This window comes from Pelodiscus sinensis, unplaced genomic scaffold (assembly GCF_049634645.1).
Source record: "Pelodiscus sinensis isolate JC-2024 unplaced genomic scaffold, ASM4963464v1 ctg69, whole genome shotgun sequence".
In the NCBI taxonomy this organism is placed as follows: domain Eukaryota; kingdom Metazoa; phylum Chordata; order Testudines; family Trionychidae; genus Pelodiscus; species Pelodiscus sinensis.
The window spans coordinates 620553-633999 of NW_027465915.1; the positions used below are offsets into that span (position 1 = coordinate 620553).

General features: G+C 50.5%; 1 protein-coding gene across 4 annotated transcripts in view; it reads left to right on the forward strand.

Moving 5' to 3' along the window:
• The window catches only part of LOC102455368 (histone-lysine N-methyltransferase SETD5-like), a 98183-nt gene that overhangs the window by 37436 nt on the left and 47300 nt on the right, over positions 1 to 13447 (forward strand). For 3 of the 4 annotated variants that reach the window (XM_075916662.1, XM_075916665.1, XM_075916664.1), the window contains exon 2: positions 12131 to 12305. In XM_075916662.1, the coding sequence (XP_075772777.1) occupies positions 12235 to 12305 (71 nt within the window). In that variant the 5' untranslated portion in view covers positions 12131 to 12234. Of the gene's footprint in view, positions 1 to 2503; positions 2880 to 12130; positions 12306 to 13447 lie in introns of all 4 variants that reach the window. The other variant, XM_075916663.1, reaches the window with a different exon arrangement.

A 13447-nucleotide genomic window follows, 5' to 3' on the forward strand; every position in this document is an offset into this window, starting at 1 on the left:
GCAGCAGAGAGAGGCACCTCTCTCTGCCATAGCCCTGGGGCAGTCTGTGCCCCAGAATCCCTCATCCCCAGCCCCACCATAGAGACCGAACCCCTGGCTAAAGTCCCCACAACTCCAACCCTCTACTGCAGTCCTGAGCCTCTCATCCCCAGCCTCACCCAGAGCTCGAACCCCTCATCCACCCCAACCCCGAGCTCCCTCCTGCATTCCAAACCCTCAGTCCTGCCCTGCCACAAGAATTTTGTTGGGTGCACCAATATGGAGGTGACGTGTCACCTACCTCCTCCATATTGATGCCCATAACGAAATTCATTCTAGATGTGTGTGGGGAAAAATTAGCGGGAACACTGATTGGCGTCCCCAATTACCACAATACAAATACAGGAAGTAAAAGCACAGTGGTAAAACGTTGCCTTGTCGGATTTAGGGCTTCCAGTGGTGGATCTATAGGGTTGGGAAACTGAGGTACAGGGGGAGCCAATGTAGGATGAGCCTAGTAGACAGGTTACTTGTGACTCTCTAAGCAAGCTGTCACGTACCGACATGTCTAGTCACCCGCAAGGGCTCCCCCCAGTGGGGGTCGCCTTCTCCTTCCTGTCGCAATAGCTGAACTGGCCCTTATTGGCGCCGTCTGGGACGGAGGGGGACTTGGGCCCTCCCTCTCTCCAGGTCCCAACCCAGGACCCTAAGGGTAGGCGTTGTGGATGCGCTGACCGACCGGGGGGGCTACGGCCGCAAATCACCGGTCCCCGGGGTCTCCCTGGCCCCGTCCTGGGCTGTTTCCTCCGTCTCGGTTGTCACTGTCTATACTCCATCGTCCGGCGGGGGTGCTCAACTCCTCCTGCCATATCGGTCCTGTGTCGCCGCCTCCAGTGCCCCGTCGGGTCTAGCCCGGTCCCGGCGGACCTCCGCTGGCTCGCCCCGGCTCTCCTGCGTTGTCCTCCTCCCCCTCGCTCCCGGTCGGGAGCCATCTTTTCAAGCCGGCGCCCCTTGACAGGGACACTGGTGCCTGCGCGTTGGGCCGTCAGTCCCTCCCCTGGGCGGCCCGCCGGGCAAACGACAGTGCCTGCGCCGGCGGCCGCTGCCGAACAGGCTCGGCAGAGCCACTGGAGCTAGCTTCCGCGGTCCCTGCCGCCCCGTCACACAAGAAGTGTTCTAAGCCTTGCCTTGACTTGAATTTAAATTGTTAGTGCTACGTAACACATCCTGTGCTTCAACTAGCTGAGCGCATTTTAAAGTCTAAAGTTATAGATGTTAGAAATCCTTATGGCCTCTGTTTGAAGCAGAGCTTTCTCTTAACTTGTGGTTTGTGTGCTCAGTGAAGAGCATTGCAAAGCTACTTGTGAGAGGAGTGAATCTTAAAAAGGACAGTTGTCGGTGTGGGTCTTCACTGAGCAAGGCTTGTCTGGTGGTGGGAAGCTGGGGTCTTCATATCAGTATGGCTGGTTAAAGAGACTAGTCAGTGGGCTCCAACCTTTTTACACCAAAGATCACTTTTTAAATGTCAGGGCAAGCCAAGATCTACCCCACCCCTTCCTTGAGGCCCTGCCTTCTCCATTTCCCTTTTCTCCATCACTGGCTGTCCCCAGCCCTTACTCACTCTCACTGGGTTGAGACAGGAGGTGCAGACTCTGGGGGAGGGGAATGAGGGATTTGGGTGTGGAAAAGGGAGAGAGGCGCAGGAGGGAGGAGGTGGAGAAGGGGATGCTGGCTCGGGACACTATCTTCGTGGACACTTTGAAGCAAACAAGTAACCATATCAGAGAATAAGTGTTCATTTTTGAGTGCTTGTTAACATTGATTCCAATTCAGGTGTACATGCACTGCGTGCACGAATGTTGGAAACTTTTCTGTAGCAGCTCCCATGTAGAGTGGCGCCGCTATATCATCGCATATCTACCATTGCCAACCCTACCCTCCCTCAGTTCCTTCTTACCAGCTGTGGCAATGTTAGCTTAGCTGTAGCTAGCTCTTGCTTATCGAGTGCCTAGTCCTTAGTAAAACCTTAAGACCTTAAAGACTAACAAAACATGTAGATAGTATCATGGACTTTCTGGGCACAATCCACTTCTTCAGATGACTAGAGCATTAAAAGTCCAGATCCAACAATAAATAAGGGAAGGGAAGGGGGACAGAGTTAGGGGTGGGGGGGGGGGATAGTGAATTACATTGTTCACATGAAAATAACCATTTGCACCTCTAAGTACCCATTGTTTGGTTGGTTAAGTCATTAGGATGTGGAAGGTCGTGTGCCAGCCAGCTAATGTCTTTATTCATTCCTCTCTGATAGGAATCAACCTTGTAAATGAAGTTGCATTCCAATCCTTCCCTAATAGTAGCTCTCGTTTTCCTAATCTTCAACTTTGTTACTCATACTCATAGACTTTAAGGTCAGAAGGGACCATTATGATCATCTAGTCTGACCCCCTGCACAGTGCAGGCCACAGAATCTCACCCAGAATCTCTTTTTCTTTTTCTGTTTCTCGTGATAATGATCTTCAAGCAAATAAAAGAACAGCAGGCGACCTCCCAAATGTTTAGCCCACACCAGGGGCGCCGGGCATGCCTTACAACCCAAGCTTTAAAGGGTGTGCAGCTTGCAAACACCGGATGCCCAACAGCCCTACACAACGTGTGCCTTTGCTGTTAGGGTGAAGAACATCATACTGAGAAGTTTCAAGCCCTGCACCAGAAAGGACAGGGAGCATAGGCTCCAACAGCTCCCGATGGAGGTGGGGTTAAAACTCACTCAGACCGAAAAATTGGTCCGCGGAGCCAGCTCGGTGCACAGTGTCCCAGCCTCTGAGAGAGACACGGCACAGAAGCGGCATGTGGCTAAAGACTTGCAGCACTGGGGATCCCCGGCAGTGAAAATGACGGTACTGAGGCATAAATCTACCTTGCCTGCACTGTGGGCTAGGAGAGAGGACAGAGGCTAGTTCCCCCCCCCAGGCCCTGATCCTTCCTTGTCACAGGTGTTACCTCAGGTTTACAGTAGCGGGAGAGCACTACCCGTTTGCTGTTCTGCCGCTTGGCATTTCCTCAGCCCTGCAGGTGTTTACCAAATATATAGCCATGGTAGCAGCCTTCCTTTTAAAGAGGGGAGTACAGGTGGGCTGATAAAGGCCCGCTCCAGGCCTCAACTCAGAGACCCCGCCCTAGAGGTCTTCGAAGCACTGGGTATCCTCCTCAACAGGGAAGAGTTGGTGTTGACCCCAGAGGATAGAGTTTATGGGGCAACCTTGGACTCAATGCAAGGGAAAGCTCTGCTACCAGAATCCAGCGCCTAGAGCATTTTTGTTGTGCCGGTACTGCCCGGTACGCAGTACCGGCACCTCCAGGCGCAGTACCGGCACCTCCAGGCGCAGTACCGGCACCTCCAGGCGCAGTACCGGCACCTCCAGGCGCAGTACCGGCAGTCTGGAACCTCAAGTCAGAGCTTTCCTGGAAAGAACGGAGTGAACCTGAACCTCTGTACACAAATGTCCGACAGTTGGCTGGGTCGTGTGTCTTAAAGGGGCCGTGTCTCTTAAAAGGGCAATGCTGGCCCCACACCTTTTTTTTCCCCTCAACTTTACTGACATCTTTTTTCTTTTTCTTTTTCTTTTTTTTAAACAAAAAAAGCACTAGTTGTATCCATTCCCCAGAAGGTGTTGGAGTCCCTCAGGTGGTGGCTAAATCCACAACCTGACAGAGGGCGTTAACTCAAATTTAAATTTAAGTGTAAGAAAAATTGAGATGCATAGGCCATTCAAAACTCTAAAGTAACATACTTTGGAAGAATAAAATGACAGAGAATGTATGTGCATTTCAGGAAGTGTCAAGTAGTAACAGTATTATCAGTATGTGCTGGGAGGTGAGTGTGAATGGGTCAGATAGTGTCTGAGTTTGTGTGTGTGCTGGCTGCTGCTGGATAAGTTTGAGATTCACCATGCGCTGTTTCTTTAAGACACTCACCGAACGCTCGCCTGCTCTGTTGTCTGCCCTCCCCCTGCTTTGTGGAGGGGGAGCATGTGTCAGGAAAGAGGGAGATTGTGAACTGGCTGCTGGGAAAATCCCAAACAATGCACTGCCTTTTTAAGAGAGGTTCTCGGTCAATTGCCATTCATAGCTCCGATAGACCTACCTCAGACTGCGGCAGCTGTCTGCTCTGTGGAGGAGGGTATTCTTGCCAGTACTGCTTGGATAAATGGACTGTAAGGTGGATAGAAAGCAGGCTCAACAGCTTCTCATGAGCAACTCCTTACACAGAAATGTGCTCACTCCTATTGCTGGGGGCAGCAGAAGAGGTTCCTCAGGAACAAAAGGGCTGAAGTTCTGCATGGTTGCTTTGGCCTCCATTGACCCCTCCTGGGATCTGGGGGCCTGGCATGCTGCCCTTGACTTGAAGGACACGTACTTTCACATAGCGATAACTCCATCCCACAGAAAATACCTCAGGTTTGTGGTGAACAGCGCTCATTGCTAGTTCAGTCCTCCTGTTTGGCACTTGGAGTGTTCACAAAGTGCATGTCAGTCATGGCTGCGTTCCTGCACAGGCAGCAGGTACCGGGGTTCCCATAACGCGACAACTGGCCAATCAAGGGCCAATCCAGGACTCAAGTGAAAATGCAAATCACTTTCATGAAAGTGTCTTTCAATTAACTGAACCTTTTGCAGAAATGAGAAGAAATCAACACTGTCCCTAGTTCAGAGGCTAGAGATTGTAGGTTCAATGCTGGACTTGACACAGGCCAGGGCATTTCTCCCAGAAGTGAGATTTCAAGCCTTGGGAGACCTCATTCAGGGACTTAGGTAGTTCCCCACCACCACAGCAAGGAACTGCTAGGACACATGGCTGCTTGTACCTACATAGTTCAGCCATAGTTCAGACAGACTTCAGCCTATTGGCCAGTGTCCGCCGGTACTCCATTCCCTCCAATGGCAGTTTGACCGACAGGTAGTGTGTGGCAGGGTTCCCTTCACCAGCCCTCAGCCATCTCTCTTGCTAGTGTTGGGTGCTTGAGCCTCGAGCTGGGGGCCACCTGTGGGTGATCTTGGACCATAAGGTCTCTTTGCCACACAATAGGAATTGCTCCTTCCTGAATCTCAGCCTGGGCTCCATAGTGGACTTGTTCCTCCTCCCATGGGGAGGCTATCTCCTGTGTGTATTTCCATCCTTCCTGCTTGTTCACAGGATGCTTCTCAAGATATGGAAGGAAGGAGCTTCAGAGATCTGGCTCCTCCGGCCCTGAAACTCATCACTGTGGGAAATATCTGTGGAAGCTCCAGTCACTCTGTCACTGTTCCCGGCCTTAATGACACAGGATCTTGGCTGTCTCCAGTGCCTGAACCTCTAGTTGCTGCACTTCGCAGTGTGGAAGCTCCATGGCTGAACTAGGGATGTAAGCGACAAGTCCATCTTCCTGATAAGTGTAGGGTTATTGGGTAGTCGAGTCACTGCTTGACGAGTTGCTTCCTCCCTCCCCTCCCACTGCCTCTGGCAGGAGCACGTGCTGGGGGAGCCAGCTTAAAAGCCAGTTCCCCCACAGCACCATCTCAGGGGGTTAGGGGAGGTGGAGTACAGCCGGTGGAAATGGTGCGAGCAGGGACTGAAGCAGTCCCTGCTTATACCAGGTCCCGTCTGCTGAGCCCCTCTGCCTTTAGGTTGAGCAGTTGCGACCTGGCGTGAACAGCAACTGTTTGAGTTCCTGGCCAGCTCTTACTACATTTACTACAGCGATGAATTCCTCAGACTCAGTGAGTGCCTGCAGTTCTGCTCCTTCCTGAATCAAAGCTGGGCTGGATTGCAGACATGTTCCTTTCTCTCTGGCAGGACGACACCTTTCTCTGTTTCCACCACTTATCCACAAAATGCTACTTAAAGTTCAGAGGGATGACTTCTTGGTGGTATTGATAGCTCCAGCCTGGCGCTGTCAGCCCTGGAACATGTCTCTCCAGGAGATGTCAGTGGAATTGCTTTGCCTCACGGCTTGGAAGCTCAACAATACCTCTTGGATTGCACTGTCTGCTGCACCTAAAACAGCAAGGGCTTTCTGTGTCAAAAGTCCACTTGGCTGCCATTTCCTCTTTTCACCCAGATGTGGGAGGCGTAACCCAATCGTTAGATGCTTTCTTACGGGACTTGACAGGTTATTCTCTCAGGTAAGACAGCTGATTTCCCTCCTCCCTCCCCCCCTCCCCCCAACGTTAACCTGGTACTTTCCAAACTATTGGGACCACCATTTGAACAACTTGCAACATGCTGTCTGCTCTACCCAGTGCTTTTTTGTGATGGTGCTGCCCGGTACTCAGTACCAGCACCTCCAGACGCAGTACCGGCACCTCCTGTCGGAGCTCAACAACTTTTCCTCTGGAGTACCAGCACCCCCCCCTTTTTTTTTTTTTAATAAACAAACAAACACAAGCACTGGCTCTACCTATCTTGGAAAGTGGCATTCCTGGTAGCAGCAACCTCAGGTAGGAGGGGATCTCAACTGAGGGCCCGCCCTAAAGTCAACGCCTCCTTACGTATTGCTCTATAAGGATCGGGTTCAGCCACATCCAGCTTTTCTCTCGAAAGATATATCCCACTTTCATGTTGATTTGGATATTTTTCTCACAGTTTTCTACTCCAAGCCATGCACACATAGCCAGTAACAAAAATATCATTCTTTGAATGTTGGCCGGGTGTTAGTTTTCTATGTCGAACAGATGAAGCTGTTTCAAAAGTCTACTCAGCTGTTCATCTCAGTAGCAGACAGGCTGAAGGCGTTCCTAGTCTTGCCTCAAAGAATCCCATTGTGGATTATATGATGTATTCAGGCATGCTGCTATTTGGAGAGAGTACCTGCCCCAGTGCGCACACTCCACAAGGGTGCAGGCATCTTCAGCGGCATTCCTGGCCCAGGAAATTTGCAGGTCTGCAACATGGGTCTCAATCCACGTTACTCAGCAGGCAAGGAATGATGCAGCTTTTGACGAGGGGCACCCCAGTCATCAAACCATTGAGTTCCAGTCCTACCTCCAAGTTCTGTCTTGGGAGTCACCTAATTGGAATCAACAGGAACAAGCACTCAAAGAAAAAAATGGTTACCTAACTTTTGTAACTATTCTTTGTGTCACTCATGTTCCTGCCAAGACCTATCCCTTTTTTGGTGCAAAGCCAACAAGAAGGAATTGACGGGGCAACAGGACTTTGTATATGGTGCCGTGAAGGCGCAACTCCTGGGGGCACATGAGCCGACCTGAGAGGTACTGCAAGTGGAAAACCTTCTGGGTACAGCGCGTGTGGTGCAGGCGCACCTGTTGGAATGGACATGAGCAACACATTTTGAATAACCAAAACCAAAGGCATGCAACCATTTTTTTTTTCAGATAATTGAATGTTTGGCGCTAGTGACCAAAAAGAAAAGGGAAAGTGTCTTCACACATCAACTAAAGTATGCTGAACGCTGCTGGGCACATATCCACTGACCTGACCTCTGCCACTGAGAAGGCACATTGCTTGTATCAGGCCCCACAGCAGGGATTTGCATATTTCTAGCTCTGGTTTTCTGGCTGTCTCTACAGCCTAGGTCTTGAGGGTTAATTGCTAAGGAAAGAAAAGCAACACACTTTCTCCCATCGGGCAGCTGACCCACCAGCAAACGTCTGTGGCTACTGTGGGCACATGTATGGTTCCAGAATTGGTCTTCTCAGGCCCATTGGTAAATCTGTGGCAGAGAACAACCTCAGTTCAAGGGGTCTCCAATGACGACGATGATCACTCTATACAACAGAAACCAAAAAGCTCAACACAGTGAGCAGAAAGAGGCACTCAGGTACACTAGGAATCATGGTGCCAGTGCTCAGATCTTCCTGGCTGATAGGATCAGCTCATCTTTTGGGAGCGCATGCTTCTCTTGCTCGATTCCTTCCTGGAGGCTCAAAGAAAAGTAGCAAGAGCCACCATCCTCAGGGTCACAGTCTGTAGGTACGCACTGTTGCAGGGTACTGCGTGCCCCTCCCTCCTTCCCTCCTCTAAAGCTGCCAGTGGTGCATCAGGTGGAACAGCAAGAACTCTGATGGCCAGTAATAGCCATTGAAGTTGATCAGCCTACTTGTCTCAGACCTGGATGGAAGATCTCCCCTTGGAGAAATGACTTTGCTTATGAGCAAAACTGATGAGAATTTGAAGAGAGACGGTCTTCAGTCATTGGGGTTGAACCCTCCTAGCCAGAGGAGGAGACACCCAGTTTTATTGTCTTTTCAGTTTCACATGTGTTATCCTTCATTTGGTCAACCAAATGATGTCAGCCTGTGGAACTTCTTGCCACAGGATGTTGTGAAGACCAGGACTTCAATAGGGTTCAAAAAAGAACTAGATTCATTCATGGAGGTTAGATCCATCAATGGCTATTAGCCAGGATAGGCAGGAATGGAGTCCCTAGACTCTGTTTGTTAGAGGCTGGGAATGGATGACAGGAAAGGGATCACTTGATGATTCCCTGTTCTGTTCACTCCTTCTGGGGCATCTGGTATTGGCCACTGTCAGAAGACAAGATACTGGGCTAGATGGACCTTTGGTCTGACCCAGCCTGGCCATTCCAGTGGTTCCCTTTTCTCCAGAAGTTTCAACCATGTAAGTAGCAGAAGAGGCTGTGTAAAAGTCAATTTGATGTGTTCGCTTTTTTTGATTGTCTCCCTTTGGTATATATGATCATACCAATTTTCTTCCACCATTTGATCTGAGGAAGTGGGTCTGGCCCACGAAAGCTCATCACATAATAACCATCTTGTTAGTCTTTAAAGTGCTGCATAGTCCTGTCTTTTGTTTCAGCAAGACCAGACTAACATGGCTACATCTCTATTACTGTGTAAAAGGAGACGCTGTAAATAAAGATCCTGGTCTTCTGTTACCTGTTCTTCCTGAACAACCAGCTAGATTTGCATTTGATGGGTTGCCTTTGTGTGCTTGGTTTTTTCCTCCGTTTCCCTTCCATTTGGGTAGTTCTTTGAAGCATGGTAAGAAATGGGGGAGGGAGAGCTCAGTGGTTTGAGCATTGGTCTGCTAAACCACGGTTGTGAGTTCAATCCTTGAGGGGCCATTTAGGGATCTGGGGCAAATCTGTCAGGGATGGTACTTGGTCCTGCTGTGAGGGCAGGGGACTGGACTCCATGACCTCTGAAGGTCCCTTCTAGTTCTATGAGATGGTATAGCTCCATATATTACTATTATTAAATAACCAGAGCTGGCTGTGTGGTGGCAGTAAGTCTGTTCTCTTCCATGTGGTGCTCTTACCTCTAGCACATTTGCAGGCACACCTCTCACAAGATACTGGTCAGGGCAAAGATGGGTTCTTTATGAAGGGTGAGAGCAATAGGAGGACTAGTGCAGAGCAGAGTGTACTGCAAAGCCTGCTTTCGTATCAGACCAGCTCATGGAAAGTACACGGGACAATCACTACTGATGTAGAGCTTGGTGGGTAGCCTAAGAGCCTTCACTGAGCACATACCTGAAACAACTCAGGAGTCAGTGTGCCTCTAAGACAATGTCAGTTTTGAGCTGATATTTGCCAAGCCATAAGGCAGGGGTTCCCAAACTTTTTGACACTGGGACTAGTAACTCCATTCACGAGCTTTTGGAGGACTGGTAGCATTCATTTACATATGTGCATATTCATTAAGCAAATGTTGAATATGCAAATAAGTTGTTTCTGGTCCCTCCCAAAGCCCCCAGTGTCAGCTTTAGCAAGGCTTTTGATACGGTCACCCACAATATTCTTGCCAGCAAGTTAAGGGAATGTGGATTGGATAAATGGACCCAAGACCAGGGTTTCCCAAACTTGTTACTTTAGCTGGATCCCGGTTTTTTTCAGTACTGTCTTTTGCAGCCCCAAAATATAAACGCATAGAAAAAAAATGAAAAATGAATAAATTTTCACTGTTTTATCCGGCTGCATCCTCTGCCCAGCCTGGGCCAGGGCTTGGGGGACTTGGTGCCGCATGGACACTCTGGGAGGCGGGAGCAGGAGCAGATTGGGGGTAGGGTGTCTGGCTAGGAGGGAGGGTGCAAGGAGGGGACTTGGGTAGGAGTTGGACCTTCCTGGTCTGGCACCCTCTGGACCTGACTGGTCCCAGAAGAGGGATTTCTTTGGACCAGGGGAGGTCATTTCAGGGCTCCTGGTTCCCCTCTTCCCACTAGACTTCTTTGCACCTCCCTCCCCTGCAGCCCAACTGAGCTGCCCACCGCCGCTGGTTCCCTGCACCTCCCTCAGAATCATCCCCCGCAATCCAAGGGAGTGCCGCACCAGTTCCCTGCAGCCCCTCCCAGCCCAGCTGAGCTGCCTGTCTGTTCCGTATGCCCTCCCCCATCCACCTCAGCCCAGCTGAGCCCCACACTGGTTCCCTGCATGCCTCCCCCACAGCTCTGCTGAGCCCCGTTTCCCTGCACTTCCCCCAAGTCCCACAGAACTGCTGAGCGCAGCTCTGATTTCCTGCCTCTCCCTTGAGTCTAGCCCTGCGTTCCCAGCACCTCCCTCCTTCTGTAGCTCTGAGCCCCGCGTCTCCTCCTCCTCCTCCCCCCGCAGCCCAGCCCAGTCCCCTGCACCTCTTCACTCTCGCAGCCCAGCTGAGCTCCGTTTCCCTGCACCTTCCCCCAAACCGTGCAGATGTGCTGAGCCAGTGCTGATTCCCTGCCCCTCCCTCCCCTTGAGTCCAGCACTGGGTTCCCAGCACCTTCCTCCTCCTTCAGCCCAGATGAGCCCAGCGCCCCGCATTACCCCCCCCCCCAGCCTAGCATGGTGCCTGGGGGCAACTCCTGCTCCCCCCTCGCTACGCCTCTCCTGCGAGCCCGGAACATCTGGCTGCATCCTCTGCCCAGCCCGGCCCAGGGCTTGGTGGACCTGGCGCTGCACCGGCACTCCGGGAGCCTGCAACGCCCTGGCAGCCATGCGGAGGCCCAGTATTTTTTCCCTGCAGCGGCCCACACTTTGGGAAACGCTGCCATAAGGGAGTCCCTTGGATTCCAGACCCAAGATATTTGGCTAAACTGTGAAAAATGTCTTCAGAGGGCCTGAGTTATTGAACAAGTCAAGGCTTTCCTGCCCTGTCAACGGCGTGTGTTCTCCCATTGGGCGCCTGTTCTGTCTGTGTGCATCTGTGACATGCAGCAGTGGGGCACCAAACTTCCTAGGATTTGCATAAAATAAAAGTTAAATAAGAGGGTTCTTTGTGATACTTTAGAGTTATTTCCTTTAGAGCCTTCTGCCAGCTTCATGGATGGTTATATTCTCTCCTAAGATACCACCAATACCTTTCTCCTGCACTAACTTTTATATTCCCAAGTTGGTTTAAGCAGGGATTTACCGGGGTCTCTACCTAGTTCAGTATTCTCCCCTCAGCAGTCTGTAGCATTTCCATCAATTCCATGTGCTGGCTTTGCAGAGTTTTTGAGCAGCAGTGAATGTAGCGCTTAAGTGTGACTTTGAGTTCTCTTCACTCGCACTGCAGAGTGGTGAGCCACAATTGCTGTCCATTTGAAGTGATCCTGATTCCACCCTCTTGGTCTGAAATGAGCTAGTGAGGCTATAGTGTTCCTCCGTGGATTGACACGTTAGGAAGGAATGTAACCTCTGACCTGGCTTGGCTGTTAGAAGGTGCGGGATGAGATCCGGGAAGCTTAGGGCCTTCTGTGTCAATGAGCTCAACTCTAAGTAATCATTACAAATCAGGGGGTGGTGTCTCGTGAAGAGCAGCCTTGATTGTGGTCTAGAAATCATCTGCCCACATGCTGGACACAAGCAGTGTATGTGATTGGAGTATGAATGCTTATCCAGTTGCCGTGCAGAATGGGCTTTTGGCGTTTTGGGAGAGCATGGGGTCAGGTTCATGAAAGGCAGTGGCACTAGGTAGCCGCTGTTAGTAATCAGATGCAAAGGAATGACATGCTTGTCTGGTAACCTGCACTGAATGTCCTTTGGCTCCTTGCAGGTGGAGACAAGATTGTAAAGCTGGGCTTTGGGGCTCTGGGTGGTGGTTGAGCAACAAGCACAGGTGGCTGGAAGGCTGCTTACTCTCGCCTGCTGCTGAAATCCCTAAGGAAGGAGTAGCTGTGAGGAACCTCTGTGCATGTAACAGAAGTTAACAGCATCTTGTTTTGTTCTGCTAGGTTTCCCCATGTCCGTGACGTGTTGGTCGAGGTTCTGCGGCTCCTCCCCGCCCTTGGAGCAACCAGTCGCTACCTTTTGGACTCCGTGATCCCTGCCGGACGTCATGAGCATTGCAATCCCTCTGGGAGTCACCACACCAGATACATCCTACTCAGATATGGCTGCAGGATCTGAGTAAGTCGTGTTTCCTCTGAACGCATGTGAGCAAGTGCAGGGGTGAGCTCCTTTTCAGACTCCGCATGTTTGGCAAACGCAGACTGGAGGGAACAGATGAACTTGAGACAGCAGTTTAGAGGAAGGGGGCGCTCCAAAGGTACTAGATAGCTCTGTCCTGCGGCGAGTACAGAAGATACGTACTCCCAAAGGGAAAATATCTCTTTGGAAAATCCTCAAGTGCCTTTTCATGGTCCGTGGTTGTGGGTGTTGAAGTTCTCCCCATACTTCTGCTTTGGGGCCCTGTGGCAGAACTGTTTTCAGACCCTGGCAAGCAGCTCTGCAGTGTTTTTCTGCTTCTCTTAAAATCTTTCCTGTATGGATGTGCTAGTGCTGATGGCTGTAATGTTCTACCCCACAAGCCTCCTCATTTAGGGAGGTTAAGCATCTGGTTGTGTCATGACCCAGAGTATCAGCTGAACGGCTAAATATCTGTCCCCTTAATTCTCCAGTCTAGGGTTCCTTTTACACTGCCATGCCATCAGAGTATCCACCTCTGGCCTGCGTACACAACTTTCAGCATGCCAATTCACTCTCTGCAAATACGTGAGCACTTTGACCGGTCACTCACAAATTCCACACAGGGTGACACCTACAACTTCTTAGTCCTAGCCTTGTTCCTCCAGAAATGTCTAGTATGCTACTGACCAAGGCAAGCCCATAGAAAGTATATGCCAGCCTGACTTACCTCATATGGCACCACACACTTGAATCTAAACATGCTAGTCAGGATAAAATACAGGCTGTCCCTGACCTGCGACGCGATTGGTTCCAGGGATAGCGTTGCAAGTCAGGGGCGTCATAACTCGAGTCCGCATTTACGACAGGTGTTGTATGCCAAAATATAGAGTAAAATGCAAACTAATACTAACTGGAACACACTACCTCTAAATAGAACCTTGGACCTCCATATTCACCAATGTTTCTTGTTAAGGTATCATTTCAGAAATCTTGATTTGTTGAACATTACGGTCCTGTTGAACCGTGCGTGTTACCGTTGTACTGATTGAAGTATTATGTATGTTACTGAAATGCGTTGTAAGTTTGGGAGGTGCCCACAGCCTGCCTTTCATTGGCAATCAAGACCTAATGAGATGTTTGTC